Consider the following 17,108-nt stretch of genomic DNA (forward strand, 5'->3'; position numbering starts at 1 on the left):
TAGGCTCACTTGGTTCTCAAGTTTTTTTCACCCAATTAAATAATCTAAATTGGAACTAACACTCAGCTGAACTCTTCATTACACCATTGAAAAATCAACTGAAATTAAAACAGTCAAGCAAACAAAATCTCTCTGAAGCAACACCTCAGCTGACCCTACATGCATGACAATTAGTTTTAACTGGTTTTGCTGTCATCTTAGATCTCACTCACTTTTCTGCAGGTCCATTAGCAATGAGCTCCAATCTAATGAAGGTAAGTACCTGAAGGGAGCAAATTGTAAGTCTTAACTGTATTTTGATTTCTGAAGTTACAGAATCTGTTCTAAAAACGCAGTTTGACTCAGCTGCATAGATTAACTATGCACTTAGGGCTACAGAAAATTCTAAAAGTGAGTTTTACTTTGTATTTATGTATGGAGTATCAATCTTCATACGTCATAATGTAATCACATAAAAACTTATCACCTACTTATAAAGACCAAGACAAACTGCTCACATAAGGTAAATGCAAATTTAGGTACTTATATTTTCTGAAATATCCATCAAAGTCTAAGACACTTCTCTCATCCTCACAGGAATTCAGAAAGGAAGACAGCATCTCTTCAAGAAAAGAAATTACTGTTCTTAGCCTCAGAACTCTAGAGAGTCATGATACAGTCCCACATCTGGATAACCACAGAGAATATCCTTTTTTCATATACTCATCATCATGGTCTGCTCATATCATAATACTGCCACTACTGAAGAAGCCCCTGTATTCTTTTCTTACTTCTGTGTAAAGATAAAAGTCTAAAGCAATAGATTAGTAGACAAAATAGTATTAAATTTTATGATTCTTGTGGATAAACACTAAGGGACTTATGCTCCCTTATTAATTATATTCTCCACATGGGGGAAGATGGTGGGAATTTTGCTGACTTTAAAATGCGTAGATTTAAAAATACTAAAGGCAGGACATAAACAACTAATTGCCTTTTAACAATCTGGTTATCCTTTCAAATAAAAAAAACCCACCAGCTAAGTGACTTGTTTCATAGCTTAATTTGCTAAAATAATCAAATAATCAATAATAAAATAAAATATCAAGTAACTCTAGAGTTTGAACATGCTACTTGTAGTGCTCTAGTCGTCTGTTTACTTGAAGCCCTGAAATTTCTGACTGTTCAGAAATTCACCTTTTATTTCACGGCACAACCTGCTGCTACCTGAGCAACCTGATCTGAGTTGGCTTTGCACTAAGTAGGGAATCGGAACAGATGACCTCCCTATGTCCCCTTCAACCTAAATTATTCTGTGACTCCAGACAACTTGAAAGGGTATTCTACCATGCATTTAGAGCATATGAATATTCCTGGCAGAAACCCACACTTCTTATATCTAAAATTCTATGAATCAAGAAAAATCTGCTCAAAAACTAGTAAGAACAGAACTAAGTCCAAAATCACAACAAAGACATACAAATGCCACCAACACATCCAACTTTAAGAGCTACTGGGAGACAGATACTGGGAAAACTGCAGAAGCTCCAGTTCCAACTTATGTCCATTGCCCCAAATGCTGTAAAGACATGTCTTATGTCACCACTTCCTACTGAATGAATGAGCAGTTTAAAGTACCCACTGACATACCACAGCAATCAAATTTTAACTTGTAACCGAAAGAATTCCTACACAGCTCAATCAAGTAGCAGGAGAATTCTCAAATTTTTTTGTTTTTCCCAAGCCAGAATTCATGGACGCTTCCTCAATAATTCGGCTATTCTTAAGTGAGTACCAATGCCCAGCTCCACCTTTTCTTTTTACCTGGGGCATCAGCAAAATTCTTAATTCTTATTTTCTCAGAATCACAGACCAGAATCACAGAGTACCTCGGGTTGGAAGGGACCCACCAGGATCATTGCTCCTTGCAGATCTATATAAAACTAAACCACCTGATTAAGAGCCTCATTCAGATGCTTCCTGGACACTGCCAGGCTTGATGCTGGGACCAACTCCCTGGCAAATCTCTTCCAGGGACCAACCACCTTCTCAGTGAAGAACCTTTTCCTAATGTCCAGGCTGAACTGCCACTGATGATGCTTCATTCAATTTCCCCAAGTCCTGCCACTGGTGACCAGAGAGACAAGATCAGCTCCTCCCCTCTGCTGCCCCCCAAGAGGAAGGTGAACACTCCGCTTCCCCAGGCTGAACAAGCTCAGCAATTTCAGCAGCTCCTCTTAAGTCTTGCCCTCAAGACCTTTCTCCATTTTGGCCCCACTTCTCCTAATACACTCTTAACAATTCAATGTCATGTCCTTATCCTGTGGCACCCAAAACTGTCTCCAAGACTCAAGGCAAGACCCCACCAGTGTAGAGCAGTAATTTAGCATACTTTGGTCCCATATTTTCTCTACATTGTAGGAAGTTTCCCTTTTGATTTAAATTTTTAAATCTTAAGATGATTTACCTGAAGGTGTGTGTATCCTTTAAAAATGAAGTTGTGCAGTAAAAATGTCAGTTGAAAAAGCCCTCAAATGTAAGCTCTTACCATTGACTGCATATCTTATTGTAGCAGCTAACATTTCAATAAAGAAAAACTTCAGAAAAAATATTAATGTAAACGCACATAGTTTATAAAGACAAAAATAGCTTTACTAACCCTTTTGTAAACATACAGCTTTCAGCAAGGGCCAGTACAGTCATTATTCAAACTCTTCTTAACCAGGCCTGCTCATTTGCTGTACTCTCTTAATCAGCTCTGTACTGCGTATGTACCTAAAAATAGATAAGCTAGTCTAGGAGAAGCCATCCTCATGGATCTGTAATGGACTTCACACCTTTACGCGTCAAGACAAAAAGCAAACTACTCTGCCAGTGCAGTGCAAATTACTACACACATGTGAGATAACCACATTTTTTGATGAATGCAGTCTCGTATTACAAACGAGTTTCCAGAGACAATTTTTCCAAATACTTAAAATTATGACTTATCAGAAGATTTCAACAAGAGTGACAGAACTTTAACCCTACAAAACCAGAATGATCCCTCTTGCTGCAAAATACCATGGTTCTGCACCAAAGGATGAGAATTCTACTGTTCCAGAGACAGGAGAAAGAAAAAACTCATCAGAACTTAACATAACTGATACACATAATTCCTAAGCCTCACTGTTGCAAAGAACTGAATTGCTATGGCTGACATAAAAAATAAAACATCAGCATTGTGAGGATAAATAAAGTGGATAAAAAAATCTCCGTAAGTAATTTGATCTTCATAAATGCCAATTCTGCTTTATTTTTACCTCATGCAACTCTTGAGAACAAGTTTTTAGATAATCTGCGTGGCATTTCAATACAAGTATTTAAACATTATATAAACACTATATAAAATGCTGGTTAAACCAGGTTTGTGTGGAAGCAAAAAATACTATATTTACATAGGCAAACACTGAGACGAAGACTTAAAACCTCTAACTGACAGAATACTTAAAAATCACTTTAATAAAATCACTTTATTTTGGGACCAGGTACCAGACTATTAGTTCCTTACTCTTGGCGTTCACCTGTGTGCATGCACACAAACATCAGGCTTCCCTGAAGCCATAACATTTTGTTACTTCATGCACCTCTAACTTTCCCCTGGTCTGAATTTTATGAATGTTGCACTCGTCACATACATTTGATATTTAGTTCTAAGTAGTATTATCTGCAACAGTCTGAGAGTGCCTTATTTAAGTTAATTTCCAATTCACGAATAGTCGATTACAAGAAATAAAGCTTGTTAGGCTCACATACCTTAAAGTCTTATACCTGAAAGTCTTTACGGAACTAAAAGTACATGGAGTACGTTTAAGTTATATTCCACATAACGATATACATTTCCCAAAAAGGTGGGTGAATCTTCCACATCTCTAACACTTTTGGAAACTTTGCAGTATTTGCTACTTTTCCAACACCTTACACTCTTGAAACTGGTAGACTTCACGAATACTTCAGCTTTCACTTGAAAGTACCATGAACTTGCAATACTAGGCAAGTTCCAACTAGAGGCTCAGAAACAAGAAAGCAAATAACCAACTTATTAAATATTTTATTTTATATATTTGTATTTTGAACAAATGGATGTTATCATATATCTACTTGAAGATCTACTTAGGATTGTCTAAGAAGTGACCATCTGTTTGTTTCATTGCTAAATCATTCATCTGAATGTAACCTGATGAAGAGGCTCCTTAAACCAAGCCACTGTCTTTCTAACAAAGCAGATGAGGAATGTTCACAATATTCATTCCATCAATCCTGTCATAATGGTGCTAACCTTCAGAAGAAGGTTAAAAAAAAAAAAGGAGCTTGCATGTGGAACAGTTAATTTAAAACTACATTGACTTTTCCCCAAAATATCCAATCTGTGAAACTGAACTGTAATGCTACAATTTTTCATGTCCAGTGCTCATGCATTTATTAATGCCATCTAGAGCCTCTAAACATGGGTATTTGGTTCAAACCCAAGCCATTCTAGAGTCACTGTGAGACATGTTACTCAACTGCCAATCTTCATGTAAATAAATGTGAGCTATGTACAATATAAGAGACATCCTTCATTTACTTGAAAAAGTTTTCAGAGCAGACAAGCCATGGCCATGGACTCTGGTCCTCTGAGGTAGTCTCACTGCGTGAAAGAACTGGAAACATATATTCCATTTAAATGGTAATTTTGATTTAGTGGTCCAAGAAGACATCTACATAATGGACTCTTACAAAGGCACAACACTCACTCAGTGTTCTTGAAAGACTAACAAAAAAATTCCAAAGGAAAAGCAGTTCATGCTGCAAGTAAACAGATGCTGGAATGATACATCAACTAATAGATAAGTAAATTTCAAAATTATTCAGAAAAAATCCAGAATTATTACAGTTTGGATGAAATAAAATAATTTTTTTTTAAAGACACCAGGACAACAGATCTAAAGCTAAATGTTATCTCAAAACAGATCTGCTTTAAGTTAAATTATTTGCTAGGTTTTGTAATAAACATACTGATAGAATAATTAATTTTTAAAGTCTAAGTGTGTGCCACCAAAAAAGAGAAGACACCTTTTTCTCATCTAAAACTTCAGTACCTGTTATTCTGCTATCCTTTTAATTCACTGTGAATCACACAACAGAAGAAAGCTACAAATGAACGTAAGTAAATTATTTATTTTGAAGGGAGGAATGTATATGGTCTAGTAAGTTTATGATGACAAAAGAAGATCTGCATCTTATCTCACCAAAAGTTCAACCTCAGGAGACTGAAATGTTTGCCAGCATGTTCTAAATCATACAGACACCAGTGAATGTGGATCTTAATTGTGTAGAGATTAGCTGACCAGAAGTTTCCACTACTATTAATGAGCTAAACTAACGAATATCGATCAGATGTTTTCTGTCCTAGCAAACTGAAAATTCACAAATCACATGTCTGGAAACATTTCAAGGAGAAGAAACATTTCCAAAACCAAACTAATCCCTCTCAAGAGAAATGCATTTAATATAAAGCTTTATTAGCAAACATTTGAATTACTATATTAGCTTTAAAAATTAACATTATTGCCACAAAGCAACTGCAAAATTAACTACGGGGCAATGATTCAGAGACAGAAAGGGGGGGGGGGGGAAATGAGCTAAAAAGTCAATGAGGAATTGGTTGATAAAAGTGTGAAAGCAGACTGATTTTGAAATAAAAACACACAACTAAAAAAGGAATGAAGTCTTCCAATTAATGTGGTATTGTAAGAACTATTGGATCCATACCCTACCTGCAGCTCCACACGGACAGTTCTGCCATCCTCATAAGGACTATGTGTGGACTTCTTCCTATCCTCAAAAACTGAGTAACTTTAACAGACACTCACAGCTCAATACCAAGCCTTTATCTATAAAAAGCTAAGTCACATGTACAGTTTGATCACAGTTTTAATCACTAAGAATCACCTGCCTATTCCAATCTCAGATTTATTAAACAGTGCTTTTTGTGTTCACTGGCTTGTCTTGATGATTGAAATCGAAATTTCATCCACAATTTCTGTGTGAAAGGTACAATCAGTAAAGAATTTACTGCATTTCTTCCTTAATAATCAGTTATACAGTCATATAATATATCTGTTTACAAAGAAATACTTTCTTTCTCTTATACAAACTTTGCTAACTTTCAATCACTGGCTCGAGTTATGTCTTTAACAATTTAAAGAACTTTCAGATGTTGGACATTTTATCTCTGTTTCAGTATTTTTTTGCCATTGCCAACTCTCTTAATATCCTATTCGGTAAGCTGAAATGTATTCAGCCTCTTGAATATTCTTTAATTAGCTGAAGTTTCAGGATACATCTCTGACATTTTTCCTTTTCAATGTCTTTTACTATCCTTTTTAGACTGCTGTCATTGGAACTAGACACAGAACTCGATACGTATTGCTGAAACAAAATATTAACATCATACCCTTTACCAATGCCCTCAAAGTTAATTCTCTGTGCATGCATGCATTTTTAAAAAGATGTCTATCTGCTTTTCCACAGCTTCATACTAGGAGCTTATATACAATTAACCCTACATAACTTTCAGGAAAATATTCTTCTGTGTATGATTTCCCATGCTGTTGTTTGCACCCAGTTCACTAACCAATCTGCTCTCAGAATCAGTGGCTAATACTTAGTGTTCTTATTTTACTAGAAATACATTCACACTTTCTCTGATAAAATCTGTTTTAATTAAAATAATTTATGGAAATACAGAAGTTTTGAGGCAATAGTTCAGTCTTATGAAATTGCATTAGGAACATGTTGTTTTGATTACTTCAGATTATCAGTTTTAAGATCTCTTCCTATTAGCTAGCCCAGCTGATAGATGACAAATATATCACATGTATTTACAAGATTAATCCTTTAAAAGTCACAAACAAAACTTATTGGAATTAACAGAAAAAATTTCAACAGATTTTGGAATGCAATTTACTGCTTTTAAGTTACTAATGGATACTATACAAAAATTTATAAAAGGTTTTATTAAATAAACAAGAGAAGCTTCTTTCACAAAAACCCATACGTGATTTCCGTGATACTCTCACTTGCGAAATGGGATTTATCTGCCTTAAACAGAAGATTCTGTACTGAAAACTTTTCCAAGCTTCATCACCTTCCAGTGAAACCATGCACCTTTGAAACCACTACCAGCTGAGAAATGCAACTTCAGGTTGTTCCAATTCGTTCCATGAAAAATGAAAACCACCCGACATACATCTCTAAACAAGCAACTTAGCAGTGGGATTTTAACTAAAACATGTATTTATATAACATGAGGACCCTGAGAAGAGGAACAATTTAAAATTTCATTATTCAGACAATAAAATTACCTGCAAGTCTAAACATTAAAAATCACAAAGCAAATATTTTCACAGAGTTTTGATCTATAGGATATTAACTATCATTAGTCATTACTGTGTAGCTTTAATACTGAATCAGATTTGAACATTAATCATGGCAATTTAATTTTATTTTCTTAGACAGAATGCATATTTTATCTTTGTAAGCAAATGTGCCAAAATAAATCGTTGTCTACCCTACTCCACTTTCCCATTATCAAAAAAACCTATTTTAGTTTAGTTTGCTAAGTCTATTGTACTTCCCATTAATACTAGAATTCTGGTAATTTGAATAAGATGCATATCTCATGAGAAAATAGTCCTTTAAACTGAGTTATAGGTTAAAATTACCAGTGAATACTTGTGAAGAAAGGATTTCATCTTCATACAATAAAAGACATAATACATTTTTCATGGGAGAAGACAGGAGAGGAATTGCCAGTGAAAGATACTTGAGGAACAAAGTTACCACAATGGAAGTATTTGCTCAACAACCTGTGTATGACCCCAAACCATGGAAAGTTTCTTACCAATTTTCCAAATGGTAAATTTCTGTCTTCTACCCTATCTGATATCAAGTTGAGCTCATTGAAATACTAAAAATTCCAGTTTCCCATAATTTCTATTCTGCCAGAAGTTACCCCACAGATCTGCTAACAGAACTGCTCAAAAGTATTGTCTTTTCTCAGTCAAGATGAGCCAGGACCAGAGAAGATGTAATAGAAAAGCTTTTCCAGTCTGACAGAAAGGGGTTAGGAAACAAGTTTCAGGGAACGCTTATCCATATATAACCCAACTAGAGCACAATACAGCTGACAAGTGAAATACTATGTCTTCTGGGATAAAAGAAGCAAATACACACACCAAAACTTCTGCCTTTCCATCCTAAGCTAAGAACATTGCGAAGGTCTAGCAAACGCCTTTGAAAAGGCTGTCCTTTCTTGCTCTACTCGCTGCACAGTTCTAAAATGAGCAAACTCTTTAGAAAGTACTGAAGTACTGTGAATACTTAAATTCTTGCCAGATAAACCAACTAACTAATTTTTTTAATGTGTGCTTTCATCTGACGCACAAAAATACTCTGAAGTTTCTTGCTGTAGTAAAAAACTTTACCTTGGTATAATTAAAAATAAACTACTCAACAGAACTGTATTCCTCTATGTTCTAAATTAATTCTGAAAATTTGCCTAAACTGTAATATTGTACTGGGAATAAAAGTATCTCATAAAAATCTTGAAGAAACATTTTCAAATTCCAGTATTTAATTTTCATATGGAACATGCCACAGTGACTGTATATGTGTATACACACCTGTATGTGTATGTGCTTGAAATAACTTGGCAAGAGTTATTTCTTTTCCTAGGATGGAATTCCAAGTTATACTATTCCTCTGGCAAATTCAACTGTTTCAACACAATGTTATTTGCATTCCCTACCCTATAAAGTAGTATGATGCAACTAGATGTGATTCAGGGTGATCTTTTTGGTGAGTAAGTACTTTGGACCCCAAAGCAAGTCCTATGCTCTGTAGTGTGCACTTGTTTTAAGAAGTAAATCTAGAAATTGCACAAAAGAACAAGCCTAAGACTGCAATTCAAGATTTTTAAATGATCCCCCATATGGTAAAACATCAGTAATTACTTTTAAGTACACTTTTTCCAACTAGCCTTCAAATCTGTGAAGACAGATGCAGTGTTGAAGCTTAGGTTGTAACAAAAGTTTATACATACATCTTGGTAGTAGCCTTGGCATTGCTATCTTACTATTCTCAGCAGTTTTCAAAGCTGCAGATGGATCTGCAAGTTAAGAGGAGTTTTCAGACTCATTCCCTAACTGCTCTGTCTAGGCTCTGTCTCATTTCAGTGTGCAAGCTGAGCAGCTTCTGTTTCTCTCATACAGGAGTCAAAAAGAACTGTGTCATTTTCTTTTGAGTTTTTCCTGAGTTCAACATTGTGTCCTTGAACAGTCATACAAAATGCACTGAGACTCCCTGCTGGTAACCCATATATCTGCAGTCTGAAGTAATAAATTTACAAATAGCCTAACACCTGCACATTAGAATATATTATCATCAAAACCTACTTCCAGGATTTTTGTAAAATGTATAGCATATTTGAATGTCATGGATAAGTCACAAGAAACAGATCACCTCTCAAAATACATCACTTACAATAGCAATTCTAAGAGCCTTCATTTGAATTACTTTTTAGTTCAGACTATTACTACAGCCCTAGTCACCTGGAATCAAAACAAAACTGTCACATACATAAAAAGACTATCCCTAAGTGAGTATTTAGAGTTATAGCAGGTTAACATAAAAAGTTTAAAATATTTGAAAAGCATTTACTTAAAACACATGTAAAATGTGTTACTTTCATTTGACGCCACACAGCCACTTGCAGATTTTGCTTTTTAACTTCTTTATGCATCATGAAAACTCCGGTTTCAACATGCCACCCAGAAAATGCAATTTTCTTTCTTTATTTTTAAGCTGTATGCAGGTGGCAACCATTCAACTAAAGACACAGACAGTGCAAATGCTACAGGAAACAGATAAAATACAGTCCACAACTTGCAAATAGTCATTCATTCAGTTTATGAAAGACTGTTTTCTCTAGAGGAGGTGCGATGTAGAACCATACAATATAGAAATAAGGCTTAACACTACTCTAACATCCCTCATGTGCTCTCCTCTGTCCTCTTCTCCTTCAGCCTCAGACCCTGCCATTCAGTGTGCCCCAAGGAGCATGACACACATGCTTCTACCATTACTTTCAGCACCTTCCAAACTCCTGGATGATTAACTAAAAACCCTTAATTCTTTTCTTATAAGCATTTTCAAAAATAGGTCTTTCAAAAATACCTCTCCACATAGAAATACTCATCATGTGAGCAGAGAAGTTTAAGAGACAATTATCACTGTGCTTTACTGCTCTGTGTGATGTCCAACACAGATTAAAACCAGCAAAAAAAGGGAAGACTTTCAGCTTTCCTTCATACCTATATAAAGTGCATTCCTGGTATCATCTTCCCACATCCACACAGGATGACCCTCTGAAGGGTCCCATTTTGGTGTTTAGTGTCAGATGTATATACTTCTTTACACATGCCAGTTGTGGCAGTTCCCTTTCACAATCTGACGCTTAAATCTCAACTTGTAGATATACAGATAGCATTACATTCCCTCTTAAAAGAGTTTCAGAGTGGTTGCTGTACTTAAGGTAATTTATTCTTACATCAACATCTAGTAAAAATTCTAGAACAAAACTAACATGAATCTACTGCAAAATTTCCAGAGCTTCTCTTCATTGCATACAAGATGCACTGTTGGGATAAAAAAAAAGAGTAGATGTTAGATTGCACTTTTCCTCTCATATGCAATACTCTAAAGCTTTTAATTTCTCCTCTTATGGGTATAGATGGTCTTGATAAACAGTGAGAGTTTAATATGTCAATGTCTATTATAATTGTAAAGCACATTCGTGTATAATGTCAGGAATGTCAAAACTGGGTACGGGCAGGTCTCCTGCCTTGTAAAAATATTGTTTTAGGACTGGGAGACTTTCTCATTTTTTTGTTTAAAACTGTAAACATTCATACCCAAAATCTCTATGTACCAGAGCCACATAAAGGTAGACTGGGCTTTATCTCACCACTTTGCTTGAGAGAGAAGACCTTACAAACAGTTAACTTATTCACATGAACACTACACAACTCCAGATATAAAACCGATGCAAAAGTACTGTATCTTGAGAATCCACACACTACATTTTCAACAGTAATGCAGCATGAAATTACATCCTAATTATTTCTGTCACTGAATAACACAAAGATATAAGGCACATCTGGATACATCTGATCAAAGGTTCATTTAGCCCTGTATTCAGTCTTCATTCCAGCAATAATGATGCTAACAAAGTCTGGTCATGACAGTTCATTCCCTTCATTTCACCTTACTATCCACAGCTGTCATATAGAAGACATTAGAATGCCTATTGCATTTTCTATCTGTTTATGAGTCCTTCTAAACATGAATTTTTCTCATTCCTTTTTAAACTTGCCTCCATGTCCTCCTGTGACAACACATTTCAGAATAAATCTGAACAGCACTCTTTTTTTTTTTTTTCTTTTATTAGTTCTAAACTTAACTATATCCACTTTCAAGAAATACCTCTTAGGTTTGGAAGAAGTTTTCGAAAACAACAGTTCCACATTCAGCTCACCTACCATCTTAAACATTTCACAAACTTCGATCACATACTCCTCCTACTTGGATCCCTCTTCCCTAAAATAAAGATTGCCAGTCTTTGGTCTGAGAAGACCACAGTCTCCAAAGTTCAAGTTTTCTTATAATTATATTGTTTTCTTTGCATGCAACATAAACCAAGTTTTTACACGGACTCTTCAACAGTTTCATATTTCTGCCAGCCATTTCATTAAGTGCAAAGCTCTTGTCTTGAACAAAAAAGCCAGCTTTACGAATCAATGAATACAGTTCTTCAACACCTAAGGGTCATGTATAAATACAGGAATAAATGTAAAAAAATTAGACAGATAGATACAGTTGTAACATTTAATGGCATCCATAACTCATTCTATGCAAAATGTTAGATAAACAGTATCAAGTGAAAAAATTCTGGTTTCTAGAATGCTTGGTACAAATTGCATTTTCTTAAAATTCAGGAAACCTGTTTCCTTTAAGCATAAACGAATAAAAATTTTCAATTATATCTTGCTGACACAGACCATTTTTCTTTACATTTAAACTCTCTGCCTTGACACCTAAGTACTCCAATGTTACTCTCCTAAGCAAAATACTCTCTGAGAATACCATATTAAAGCAATCTTACAGAAGTTATTTTTCCTGATTCAAAAATCACCACCAAAGAGAAGTCAGAAATTCACTAATTATAATACTGGTTATAATAGTTGGTATAATTCCAGCAACTGCAGTCAGTTAGAATCATTAAGGTTGGAAAAGATGCTGAAGATCACCAAGTTCAACCCTTAACCTAAAACTGCCAGATCCCCCACAAAACCAAATCCCTAATCGCTTCCAGGAATGGAAATTCCACCCCTTTCCCTGGGCAGCCTGTTTCAATGCCTGACCACTCAGTCAGGGAAGCACTTTTCCTAATTTCCAATCTAAATCTACCTTGGTGCAACTTGAGGCCTATTTCCTCTTGCTCTGTCTCTTGTTACCTGGGAGAGGAGATGGACTGACACCTGGCCACACCCTCCTTTCAGGGAGTGTTAAGGTCCCCCCTGTGCCTCCTCTTCTCCAGACTTAACCCCAGTTCTCTCAGCTGCTCCTCATCAAACTTGTGCTCCAAACTCACTAATGGAACATGTATTTTAAAAGGTGTGCTCACTAACTCAACTCACCTTTACACAACATGGCTAATGAAAAGGACATTACAACTTTTATTTATCTCTTTCATTTAACTGAGTTTTTGAAGTTCACTAGACATTGCCATAATCAGATGACCTTCCCTACTCAGACACCTGCTTTTTCAGTTCGGCAGGCTCAGTGTGGGTCAGCAGTGCCCGGGCAGCCCTGAGGGCAAACCCCCTCCCAGAGCACCGAGCACGGCACAGCCGGCACAGAGAGGGGATGGTCCTGCTGGGCTCAGCCCTGGGGCAGCCTCAGCGTGGGCCCTGCTGGGCTCTGCAGGTGGAGAAGGATGAGAAGGTCTTTCAGCACATCCTGAGGAGGGAAACAAAGCTGGAACCTCCTGTGAGGAGCAGCTGAGGACTTTGGGCTTGTCCAGTTTGGCAAAAAGGAGGCTGAGGGGTGACTTCACTGCTCTCTGCAGCTTCATGAGGAGGGGAAGGGCACAGGGAGGTGCCGAGCTCTCCTTCCTGGCATCCAGGGACAGGACACATGGGCATGGTTCAGAGCTGTGCCAGGGGAAGTTCAGAACACTAGGAGGCATTTCTTTAGTGAGAAGGTGGTCCCAGACTGACACAGGCTTCCTGGAGATATGCTTGACTGCTCAATGCCCTTAACAACAGGCTTTAACTTCTGGACAGCCCTGAACTGGTCCGACAGTTGGATGAGCACTGCAGGTCCTTTCCAACTGGAACTATTCTTCGCAATTCTTGTTCACAGCTCCAGTCTTAAGATGAATTACTGATTAAACTTTGGAGACTTTTTAGTTTCTGTTATTATTAAATTTCACAGATGAAATACTGTCTTCAAGCCCTGTGGGGCAAATTAAGCAATCAAAATTGTTTCTTTTCACAGGACATGTCCAAATCCTGAAAAGACATGCCACTAGCAGGAAGCAAAATGCAATGGGCTTAAAATACTTTTCTTGTAATTTCAGCCACACAGTGTCTGTGAAAATGCAATTATGCAGCCATTTATAGTAGTGTTTATCTGGTTTTCTCTTACCTGTCCAGACCATTTTCATTCACAGCATCAGGGATGTACTGAATACATTTTTGGTATACTAGTTAGGGACTTGCTTAGACAGGAGAAAATCAGACAATCTTCATAATTTATAATATCTTAATTTGTTTTTCATGACCTACAAACTATTCAACCTAATAAAGAAACCATACTAATGTCTAACTGCCTTCAAAATATCAACAAACTGTTTAAAGTATTGATTCTAGCATTTAATAATAATTCCTACTATGAAAGTAGTACCTTCGTGCCTACAATCTGGAACAATATACAGTTTGCTTAACTGTATTTTTACAACTTAATTTCTCCATAAAGCACAATGTAGTATTTAGGTTTTTCTCTTCTGACGCAGTTTTATCAGAAACTGTGAATTTTCCTATTAAAATAATATTTTCATGTACTCATGTGTTAAACCAGTCAGTCAGTCCCTTTTGGGGGGAAAAAAAACCCAAACAATGTTGTTTAAAGTAATTGATAATTGAAGTATTCTTTTTACAGTGGACCACTCTACAGATACATTAGTGGGGAAATTCAATCCTTACTGTCACTCTGGAGTAAAAGAGATTGCATATTGGAAACATCAGTAAAAAGTCAATCATGAACCTGCTACTGACAGCTGCAGTAACTCAATTAATGCAGATGCCATGTGACATTTTGCCATTTGATTCTAACCACAAAGATCAAGACTGAAGCCACAAAATAATTTCTGACAGTCTCTTCGACACCTGTAAAACAACATCCATCAATACTCAGTTACACCTAAAGTGAAACTTGCAACTTCCAATTGAAATCCTCAATCTTCCTAGTGAATACAGTTACATTGAGTCTCTCCACAGGAATTACTCTACTCCCAAAGAATACCGGGTAAAGTTAAATTTTATCCAAGAATTTTTGTAAAAACAATTAACCAAAACTTTCATGAAATATCATTTAAAATAATTTTAAGTTACAGAACTAAAATAATACAAACAAAATACCTTTACTATCTAGAGGCAAAACAAATATAATATTTGCTTCCAGATCTCACTGTCCTAAAGAATGGTATTTAAAGTAAATCAAGGCACACTAAAACACAAAAGCTAAACAAGTCTCTAGAAAAACACTGTCAAAGAGTGACCTCAGTACTTACCCATCATTAGAACATGTCAAAAATTCTTCCTTTATCTTTGGATGCCAACAGCCTGAATTGAGCATTGCTGTGTGACCCTAAAGAAATAAACACAGAGGTCTTACAAGGCCTTGTAAGCTGTCTTACAAAGTTTTACAACTTTTACTCCAAATCCTTGAAATGGAATCACATGAAAGCTGAGGGACGAATCAGACCCTCCGGACTCTTCTGACTGACATTGCGGCGATCTGCCTACCCACTGCTTTTCCGATGCCACGTTCCCGCTCCCGCTCTCTCCTGCCCTTAGCCCTGGCCACTCCCTCGGGCTCCCCCTATTGGTTCCTGTACCCCAACCCCGCCCAGGGACCGCCCCATAGCCCCTGAGAAAAGGCCCCTGCGCCTGCATCATGAGGTCTCTCTGCCTATGAGGGTTGCCGGGACAAGATGCGATTAAAGTCATCTCAAACCCTCATGGGCGACCCTTCTCTGCCTCCTTTGCCATCACTGGGTGTAGCGCTGCTGGCTGCTGGAGCAAGAACCGCAGGGCCGTCCGAAATGGGCTATGGGATGCGACCATGGTTGCACTGCCCTAAGCATCCCCACTGAGCTCTCAGGAAAGCTGCAGCCTGCTAAGCTAAATCTAGCAACTACAACATGACATCACAATGATTTAACAGATTGTATGTACTCTATCCATTTCATTCTTGCTTGTTTTAGAAAAACCCTGACATTCTTCTACTTTTTTTTTTCTTTCAGAAAATAGCATAGAATCACACTTCTTTTTTCTCTTGGGAGAGCTGTAAAGCAGAGAAAGGATGAAACAATAGGCATCAATACAGCGTCACACAAACTTTTTCAAGGTACAGAAAAATAATGGGAATAACACTAACAACCAGGGTGACACAATACACATACCCAATGTCAATCTACACTAGCCAAAGATTCTGTTGGAGAAAACTGAGGAAACAGAATTTGAAAGCCAAGACAGTGAACCTCAAGTGAAATTTTCATAAAATATTAAAGTTGCAAATTGACTAGTCAGTTTTCTTTCTTTAAGACAGGAAAAACAGAACGTAAGTGTTTTATGCAAGGTAAACAATTGCCATTATGGTGACTATGAATATAACTACATTACTGGACTAGATATTGTCCAGTTGGCTTTACTTCTTTGAAGTACAGGCACATGCTCATTGACTATGTTCAAAGAGAAATTTGGAATCTGCTCTGCAATGCTTGAATGACTTCAGTTTGTTTTAAGCACAAATAAGGAGAGAAATACTGAAAAGTTAATGAGGCAATATAACAAATATTTTAGCATTTTGACTGTTGGACCACAATATACTGGAATTCTAGACATTTACAAGATAAAGAAAATCTAAATTATTTTTAAGCAAACAAGAACTAAAGCAGATGTTGTTTGATAGTTTTATGTATGTATCACTAGCCAAAAGAAATAGTCATCTGACAAGAACAGCTTTAAGCAAAACAGCATTTAGCCTAGTTATTTGGCAATATACTTTACAAGCAATAAGTAAATCAACTTTATCATCAGTTTGAGCTTTAGATTTTATCATTACTTTTTAGGCTTAAGCTATTCAAAAAACCTGACTTGAATGTAAAAATCATCTAGGTAAATAGAACCATTGTATCAAAATTTGTGGAAGTACAAGGGCAAAGTCGTCAAAACACAACCAACTGTGGTTGAAGTACTTCAAAACTATGAATGAACCCTTCTGTATTTGCATTTTTAACTACCATTAATAATATACACATTGTTGCTTATTAGTCTCACACTCACAGCTTGCAAGTAGACAACCAACCACCTCCAGCCCCTGCCTTGAAACCTCCAGCCCCTGACTTTACCTTTGTGTTTGTCATATCCACAATGTACTGGTCTCCCTTTATGCATTCCATTACTGGGAAGCCATCTCTGTCAAGGACTTTTGCCTGAGAGTTACCAGAAACAACGAGAATGACATCTCCCGTGCTGCTATACTGTAAAGATTTGATTTGGTGACTATAAAGAAAAGAAAGAAAGAAGAAAAAAAAAAAAGGAGAAATAAAACATTTCAATTAACGGTCCTATAAACCTACACTAAAACAAAAGTGTCAATGGTGCATATCAATGTCAATGGTCATACTGCAGAAATAAACCCATGTACACTCCTGTATCAAAGAAATGAGAGGCAGAAGATATTTTACTAATGGAATA

General features: G+C 36.6%; 1 protein-coding gene across 2 annotated transcripts in view; it reads right to left on the bottom strand.

The window, feature by feature from the left end:
- WDR70 (WD repeat domain 70) overlaps positions 1–17,108 on the bottom strand; it is a 128,150-nt gene that overhangs the window by 65,327 nt on the left and 45,715 nt on the right. For both annotated transcript variants that reach the window (XM_042028466.1, XM_042028467.1), the window contains 2 exons: positions 16,760–16,913; positions 14,918–14,994 (listed from right to left, as the gene is read on the bottom strand). In XM_042028466.1, coding sequence (XP_041884400.1) covers positions 14,918–14,994; positions 16,760–16,913 — 231 coding nt within the window. The remainder of the gene's footprint in view (positions 1–14,917; positions 14,995–16,759; positions 16,914–17,108) is intronic.

Source organism: Corvus kubaryi, unplaced genomic scaffold (assembly GCF_017639235.1).
Source record: "Corvus kubaryi isolate FWS band 111438036 unplaced genomic scaffold, C.kubaryi_AGA036_p1.0 37308, whole genome shotgun sequence".
Lineage (NCBI taxonomy): Eukaryota > Metazoa > Chordata > Aves > Passeriformes > Corvidae > Corvus > Corvus kubaryi.